Raw genomic sequence first — 9,125 nt, 5'->3', positions numbered from 1 at the left:
AAAAGTCCATTAAAGTGATCAATCTGGACCCTCCTCTGTGGACTTCAAGGACCTGGAACTCTGGAACATTCACAGTCTGAAGGTAGAACTCTGGTCAGTAGATTAAGGTTCTGGAGGTACAGAACCAGGTGTTCTGGAGGTCTGCTGGAGTTTTCATGGACTGGACCTTGTGTACCAGAGTTAGTTGGTTCCGTGTCACTTCCACAGTTTGGTTAATCTGTGGATTGTTGCTGTGAACCCACAGACTGATTCAGCAGAACAGAAGTCTGAGAAACAGCAGCAGGAAAATTAGAAGCTCTTCGGCTCGTTCAGCGATTCCTCAGAGACAGAAGCAGCTCTCGGCAGCCGGACCGGTTCTGATGGGGAGTGAAGCAGCTCCTGACTCCCATCAGGCCGCCGTCGCCTTCATCTTACTATTTGGCGTTCGGCCTAAACGCCGTGAAAGTCTTCAGCTCTGAACGCCTCCTCGGCTTTCAGCGGCGCTGCAAAGATGCGACCGCAGCAGCAGCAGCAAGCGGCGCCGCAAATCATCCCGACAGCAGTAAACAGGAAGCTGCCGGAGTCCGTCGGCTCTCTGGGTTATTCCTCCTGACAGCAGTAATACGATTGTAGAGCTGCTGCTGAACCTCTCCAGATACTGAGAGGTGCTCGAAGTGGCCTTAAACTTTCAGAGGTGAACTGTGAGAACGAAGCGCTGGAACTGATCCGAGAGCAGCTTTAACTCTGGAGCTGGTGTTATTAGAGGTACCAGCGTGTTAATGTTGTTAGTGGCTGAGCTGCTGCAGAACAACCTGAAGCTGGACTCACTGCTGTCAGTCAGACAAACAGACGTCCAGCTGCTCTTGTTGTAATCAAATCATTTGTTTTAACACCTAAATGATACACACTGTAAAAAACCAATCACTGAAAACATCTGGCGGCGGCGGTGGAGTTATAAGAATGAATGAGAAACGCTGGAATATTAGAAAACAACCACAAAAACCCTCCAGATATCTGCAGCATGACATTTGTAGCTGATCTGAATGCAGTGAAACTGTGCAGTTTTACAGTTAAACATTTTAGAAGAATGATTCTTCATTAAAAACATTAATTTAATTAAACTAATTACATGTCTGGCCTTTTTATGTTAATGCATATTAGAAATGAATATTTTTTTCTGTAATTACAGCAGCTATTATGTGCAAAATCAATCAGTAAATTTAATAAAATAAAATAAAAGTAATGATGTTTTTTCTGTTTTAAAAACAGTAAAATAAAAATAAATGATTTTTCTCACTGACTGTTTTCTTCCAGGTGAGGAACTGAGTATGTTGGAAAGAACAACTCGTGTGTTTTGATTCATGCGTCACCTTCAGTCACGGCTCTGACTCGGTTAAACCGAGTGTAAGAGACACGAGTGTTCATAATAACGCTCAGCAAGTCGCCCAATCAAAGAGCAGCATTCGGTCACGTGACTCACAGTCCAGGTGGCTCTGCCGGATCCCCTCCACGTCCTCAGCATGGATGAACTGGTAGCAGCGCTTCCCCACGATGTCCACCGGCGTCAGGTCCATGTAGTCGCTGATCCTGCAACACAGCAGACACGTGACGAGTCACAACTCAGAGACACGAGCACAGGAAACCAAGTCACCGCTCAGGTGAGCTCACAGGCAGACGATCAGACGGTCTGGGTCTGGGTTCAGTTTGTACCCGCAGATGAAATGCAACTAGATGCAGTTTAAATGAAGCTGTTCAGACTGAGCAGGCGACAGCGACGTTCCAGCAGAACAAAGACCTGCCTGGAGGACATCCACGGCCCTCTGCACGGCGCTGGGCCTCAAACACAGAGACTGGACACAATATTTAAACAACTAGCTGTGGCTTTTCTACTCTTAATTTTTATTTTTTTTTCAACAACACTCTATTGCTGTATTTCACTTATATTTTGCTCTCGTTTTATTGTACATTATAAATTAGGCTTTCTTAAAGAAAACGGGACCTGAGTACGAATTTCGTACCACTGATGTGTGAACGTGAGCTGGCAGGACAAATTAAGTTCCTTGAATCCTTGAATCCTTGATTATTCCTGCAAAACCTCCCATCTGCTGCTTATTCAGGACTCCAGACCTTTACTGGTCTCAGTCACACACAGCAGAACGAGCAGTGAAGTGTGTTTAGCAGCTGCTCCACATGGAAACTATAATAAGAATAAAGAATAAAAACACTCGAGAAATAAGTATAGATATAGACATAGATAGAAATAAATATAGATACAGACATAGATAGAAATAAATATAGATACAGACATAGATAGAAATAAATATAGATACAGACATAGATAGAAATAAATACGCAAAATAAATAAATCAAAGCGTCAAATACTATCTGTGAAGATCCTCAGTCCTCCAGCTCATGGTTCTTCTCGTAGTTTAATCGTAACAACTGGACCTGCTTGAGTTCCTTGAAGATGTTCCACTTCTCATCCAAGAGGCTTCATCAGCTCTGACTGACTAGTTGGGAGTTCCACATACTGATATCCTGAAGGAGCCATTACACCTGAGTTTGGGTTTCAGTTGGGGGTTTGGTGCTCCTCCCCCTCGTTATGTGGATCGTTAGTGCTCCCCCTGCCACCGTGGGGTTCGTTAGGGTCTGCTGTGGCTCGGTGTGGACGTGGTAACGTTCTTCATGGAACTCAAGCGAGTCCAGTTGCTATGATTAATCTACCAGAAGTGCAAAAAATAGACAAGGTGAAAAGTGAACCGTTCGTCTGTAAGTCTGTTGCTGAGGCTCAGAGAAGCTTCGGGTCAAACAGAACCGCAGAGTTTGACAAAGATGCGATGGTGACCACGGTTCTATGTATGTCCATGTTCAGAGATCAGAGGACAGCTGGTCAGTCTTCTGCTGGTTTTAAGCATCTTTCACTTTCATTCACGACCATTTGTGACGTGAAGCTTCTCAGGCTTCAGTCCAAAGCTTTTTTCTAACAGATCGACTTCCTGTAATGGCTCAACTTGGAGGACTCATCTCCAACCAGTGGATTCTACTTTCTATCTGAATATTTCTTTAATATTTCTAGTCGGAGACGTTTGACAAAGAAACTCTGAGAAAATGTGATAAAGAAAAAAACCCAGTGTGAGGCTGAAAGCAGCGGAGCTTTGTTCTGCTGCACCGGTTAGAACCTGTTCTGGTTCATGTGCTGCATCACATGTTCTGCTCACTACGTTCATCAGCTTCACCTGTGGTTGGGTCAAAGAAAACCCAGTAAACACTGTTTACGTCTGCACAAGGACATGATTCTTCTGCAGGACCAACACACACCAGAGCTGCTTTAGTGATTCTCTCCAGCGCCAGTCAGTCATTGATTAGTTTACGGATTGATCGATCAGCTGTTTGGTCCTAAAATGTCAGAAAATGTTGAGAAATGTGGATCAGAGTTTCCTCAAATGTTCAGTTTAGTGTCACAGAGGAAAGAAACCAGAAGATGTTCAGACTGAAGGAGCTGAAATCAGAGAGTTTAGACAGTTTTTATGAATTAATCATCAGAATACTTGGTGAACATATTTCTGAGTATTTATTAAAACAAGCTCTCATAGCGAGCGATTATCTTCACAGTGGATAAATCTGTCTGTTCTCTTCTGGAATAACTGACCGATGGTTGAGATGTTTGGGATGTTTTCATGATAAATAATAAAACAAACTGTCAGAAGATGTTGAGAAACGTGGATCAGAGTTTCCTCAGACATCTGGTTCGGTCCAGAGATGTTCAGTTTACCGGTGCAGAGGACAGAACCCAGAAGGAGCTGAAACCACAGAGTTTACTGTCAGACTGATGAGCTGATCACAGGACAGCTGATCTATCAGCTGATCGTTTAATCTAACTCTCTGTCCTCTGGTGAATAATCTCCTTCTGTCCATATTGCTGAACTGGAGATGAAGCTGTTGTTGGACTTTGAAACCCAGAACTCGTCAGACGGAACAGTTCAGTCGTCCTCCATTAAAAACTCTGATTCAGGCGAGGAAATAAAGAAATAACAGGAAGCTAATAAGCCGACAACAAGCTGCCGTCTGTCTATTGTACAGGTAACACACATCGGCTTTAAAAGGTTTAATTTGAGCAAATTTGCCACAGGATAGACAGAACAATTTCCCTGGTTTGGTAGCGACGGAGGCCGAGCGGGGGGAGGCTAATGTCTGGCAGGCAGATAACAGCACACTCTGTTCTTTAGAAAACCTGCCTCCCATTTTCTCATTCTCTTAGAAACTCATCCTCAAAATGGGGCTGTAATGGGAGCGACGCTTGTCTGTTCCGTCGCTCTGCATTGAATATCATCATCCGCCTGCATTGTGTCCCTTCTTCCCGCCACAAAAAAAGCAATCTGTCTACTATCATTCCCCCTCCTCTCTTTTTATAATAAAACATGAAGGGCTGATTTTTTTTGGCCCGATACGAATCTGCTCGGTCGGCCGGTTAACTCCGGCGCCAGATCCTGATGCCTATCTGCTTTATCTGGACACAGGAAGGAGATAGATCCATCAGAGACATATTTCACTGTTAAACCGGGAGGATTGGGTCAGATTCCTCATGAATAAGAAGCTCACGCAACTTTTTTTCCTTTTTTCCGCCGAACAGCAGGTGTGAAGCCTGAATGCAGAAGCAGGCGGTCGAAGGACGCTGGTGGAGGAATGACTGAAATGATCGCAAAGTAGGACTTGATGGGGAAGGCCAAGGAGGGTCGCATTAAAGACTTTATACGACATTAATGCATCAAATTAAACCTGTTTTTGTTTGATTGTTGAAGAATCGTGGCCGATATGTGAGAAACGATGCAACAGAGTCGATCCAGAGTTTATTTATTTCCAAAACTAAGTTCTTAGTTCTTTCATTACCGTAATGTCCGGACTAGAAGCCGCTACTTTTTCCACACGCTTTGAGCGCTGCGGCTTAAACAACGATGCGGCTAATTTACGGATTTTTACAAATTTGCCTCGAGACCAAAGTGACGCTGAGAGCGACGATGACAGAGAGACTGAGGAAGTGACGAAGTGATTCTGAGGCTGTTCAGCTCCTGAAGACACTGAAAAAGACGACTTTAGTGGTTTTAGTGCAGGAGGAAGATGAAGATAGCGATCAGTGACTTTTCCTGGTAGGGTGCTGGAGTTTTATTTCCTTAACCAGCCGTATTACAGGAACTGTTCAGAAAAAAGCATCTACGGTACGTGTCTGTGTACGTTACCGCTACGTATTTAACTAAAGGTTAAAAAATATCTCGTTCCAACATGGACACCTGCAGCTTATATTCAGATGCCTCAATAGTTCGGAGTTTACGGTAATTTTAGCTCATTCTGAGTTGGACTTTTGGCCTCTCTGGGCCTCCGTACAGCAGCTCAGAACACGTGACCAGAACCGCAGAGCCCAGTTCCTCCCACCTGTTCTCGCAGTAGACGATCTTGAGGTCCATGTTGACTCTGGTGACGAACATCTGGCAGTCGATGCGGACCTCGTTGATGGTCGGCGGCGGCAGAGCGTGAGCCACCACCACCATCCCCATGATCTGATTGGGCACCGAGCGGCTGTGAGTCAGCGCCATCCGGATCCGCAGGCGGCCCGTGACGTGGATCACCTGAGGGGAGGTCAGAAACAAACAGGTTCAGCTGCCTCCTCGTGTCCACATGTGAAGCTTTATGACCTGAGACCTGCAGTGTGGTACAGTAACCCAACCTACTGAGGACAAGCTCTTCTCTAAAGCACTTCGCTGAAAACACTTGTACACCTGTTTGTTCATGGAATTCTCCAATCAGTACACAGGATCCTGCAGGTCCGTTTTGGGTGATGACAAAAATGTTTCTGTTGCACTAAATACTAAAATATTAGTCTTTGATCAAACAACCAGACTTCATTCAGTTTTTTTGCAAATTTTAGGCAACGTTATGTAGGTTGGTTCTATTTTAATTATTATTATGATACACAAATGTGGATGACTGCATATGCATCTGCAGTACCAGACTTCATTCAAAATGTTCTTGATTTTAGACTTGATTTTCTGCTGTTTGTGCAGCTACCCAGACATCTATAGTACCAGAAGTCATTCAGCATTTAGCCCATTTTAGGCTTAATTTTACTGGATCCTTGTGTGGCCAAACAGACATCTATTGAACTAGACGTCAGTCAAACTTTGGCCCATTTTAGACCGGCTGCACAGACATCCACAGTGCCAGACTTCATTCAAAACTTTCTCGATTTTCTCGGTTCAGTTCTTATGTGGCTGCACAGACATCTACAGTTCCAGACTTCACTCAAAATATTACCAATTGAGACTTAACATTATTCTCTCTTTGTGTAGCTGCACAGACATCTATTGTGCCAGACTTCATTCAAAAAGTTGCCAATTTTGGACTCAGCTTTATTAGGTCTTACTGCGGCTGCCCAGACATCTACGGTACCAGACTTCATTCAGTTTTTTCCTGATTTCAGACTTGACTAAATTCAGTCCTTGTGTAACTGCATGAACGTCTACAGCTGAGCTCTGATTTTTGACATCTTCAGATCATTAGCGTCCTTTAATCCTAACAAAGAGCTGCCACGGCTCAAACACAACAACACAATTACTCTCTGAGCTTTAGTCGCTGCAGGGGAACAACACAGAAACACATTGTCAGCGAACATTTTATTACTTCGCAGGGCGACTGATTCAGAAGATTCTTTGTGTTTCTCTCATGTTTTCTGGTGCTAATTAACGGTCAGTAAATAGCACAATGTCAACAAGCTTCTAAACTTATTCTGGATTCACCTTCTGTCCGTCTGCAGGTACAAACTGTTAAACGTCACGTTGAGGAGCTCAGAGGAACGAGGTTCTGAAGGTTCTGCTGCAACACAACGGCTGTGAAAAGGACCGACTGTAGCATCGGTATAACCTGTGTGTGTGTATTACTGCTGCACTGGTGTGCGTGTCAGTGAGTGTAATTGTGTGTAGTAATATATGCATGCATGTGTGTGTGAATATTTATGTGCGTCTTTGTCTCCACTGTGATTTGCATCTGATCTGAGTCGGCCAGGTGGCAACACACACACACACATACACACACACACACACACACACACACACACAACTGTATTTCTGTATTTCTGTCTCTGTGAGGACCCTGTAATGCATTCCTCTGCACTGATCTGAACCTATAACCTGAACCCTGAAACCAGGTCTGAATCCTCAAGCGGCTTCATAAACGTCCGTCCTAAATAAAGGACGGGCCAAAATGTCCTCACGTCTGTGTCTGTAATGCAAATTGGTCCTCATAAAGGCTGTCTGTTTTCCAGTTAGAGTTCTTGTGCAGCTGCAGATGTCTATCGTACCAGACTCCATTCAAAATTTACCTAATTTTAGAGTCAACTTTATTGAGTGTTTGTGCAGCTGTATAGACATCCATAGTCCAGACTGTATTCTAAGTTTTTCTAATTTAAGACTTCATTTAAAATTTTCCAGTTTCAGATGTGCAGCAAGAGTCTATTACTCTTTTTTTTTTTCCTAATCTCAGCCTTGACATTATTAAGGCCTTGCGTAGCTTCATGGACATCTACAGAACCAGACTTCATTCAAAATTTAGCTAATTTTAGACCTGACCTTAGTTCAGATTTAAACCTCTTCACTCTCTAAACTGTCCTCACTTCCGGGCCGGGTCTAACACTCTGAAGACTGCCTGTTTCCCAGTTAGAATGAATTAAGTTCTTGTTCAGCTGCAGACATCTATTGTCCCAGACTCCATTCAAAATGTACCTAATTTTAGACTGACCTTTATTGAGTGTTTGTGCTGCTGTATAGACATCCAACATCCAGATTTATTTTAAATGTTACAGCTTTAGACGTGTGCAGCAACAGTCTCTATCATATTTTTTTTTCTAATTTCAGGCTTGACATTATTAAGGCCTTGTGCAGCTTCACGGACATCTACAGAACCAGACCTCATTCAAAATTTAGCTAATTTTAGACTTGACTTTATTTCTGATTTAAACCTCTTCACTTTCTAATCTGTCCTCACTTCCGGGTCCAACACTCTGTTTCCTGTTGAAGACGAGGGGATGAGACTGTTTGTCAAAGCAGAATAAATGCACCTCCGGCACGGTCCTCCCATAAATTAATGGATTAACACGCTCAGTAAATCCATTTTCTTTCGTCCGACTCGTTTTGTCTTTGACACTAAAGTTACAGCGGCTCGAAGACTCTCCACCGCCGTCATCCTCGAAGAGAATCGAGTGTATTAGTCTGAGATAAAGCATGAGAGGCCACACACACTCACACACATGCCCACACGCACGCACACACACACACACACGCAGAATCCTTTAATCCTGCCTCTCGATCTGCAGCGCTGAGACGGTCACAGAGCTTAGAGTCCTGATGTTACATCTATAGGACTCGTGCAGACGTACGGCGCCGCTTTATGCAAGCGTTCACACAAGATCACACCAAGGTGACTGAAGAAGTTACAGGAAAACAGAAAGTCCCGACGTCGCCTACAGACGAGCATCTGGTCCATTAGCTCCGGTTAGATCTTTACTCTTTTTAATTTTTCCAGGCTTCAATAAAGGAGGATCAGACTTTTACTGGCTCAGTTTGAAAAGAAAAGCGCCGGAGCAGATCAGCAGGTGATGTTCTAGGGACGTCCTGATCAGGGGGTTTGGATTCAGCTAATCACCTAATGTGGAGGTGCTGAAGTTCCACAGAAATAAACCTGAAATTATGGATGAATAATTTGAACAAGAGCCTTTTAGTCTGCTCCAAAGAGGGTCACGAGTTTGTAAAATTACCTGAAGATAAAGTGAGGTTTGGTTTCTAGAACAAAAACAAAGTGAACAGGAAGTGGCCGACATGTGTGCCCTGATGCTTCCAGACTCTCCATCCCAGTGTTTGGCTAAAATGAATTTATTTCTCTACACACTAGTTAGAGAACATAAACCTGAATCTGCTGCAGATAACAAACATGCAGCAGCAGCAGCAGCAGCAGCTGTGTGTCGGCGGCGGCTTTAAATCTCCGTGTGCATCACTTCATCTGATGACAGATAATAAGAATATAAGCCAGCAGCTGATAACGTCCTCGAGGAGGTGAACACGCATGAATATGTGTGTGTGTGTGTGTGTGTGTGTGTGTGTGTG

At 43.8% G+C, this 9,125-nt stretch overlaps 1 protein-coding gene across 1 annotated transcript in view; it reads right to left on the bottom strand.

Moving 5' to 3' along the window:
- Window positions 1-9,125, bottom strand: part of npas3 (neuronal PAS domain protein 3) — a 221,600-nt gene that overhangs the window by 15,958 nt on the left and 196,517 nt on the right. The window contains exons 8-9 of the mRNA XM_008284886.1: window positions 5,407-5,600; window positions 1,460-1,566 (exon numbers count right to left, since the gene is read on the bottom strand). Coding sequence (XP_008283108.1) covers window positions 1,460-1,566; window positions 5,407-5,600 — 301 coding nt within the window. The remainder of the gene's footprint in view (window positions 1-1,459; window positions 1,567-5,406; window positions 5,601-9,125) is intronic.

This window comes from Stegastes partitus, unplaced genomic scaffold (assembly GCF_000690725.1).
Source record: "Stegastes partitus isolate 25-593 unplaced genomic scaffold, Stegastes_partitus-1.0.2 Scaffold378, whole genome shotgun sequence".
NCBI classification, from domain to species: Eukaryota; Metazoa; Chordata; class Actinopteri; family Pomacentridae; genus Stegastes; species Stegastes partitus.
The sequence above is the reverse complement of the archived record's forward strand: the minus strand, read 5'-3'. Positions and strand labels throughout refer to the sequence as shown.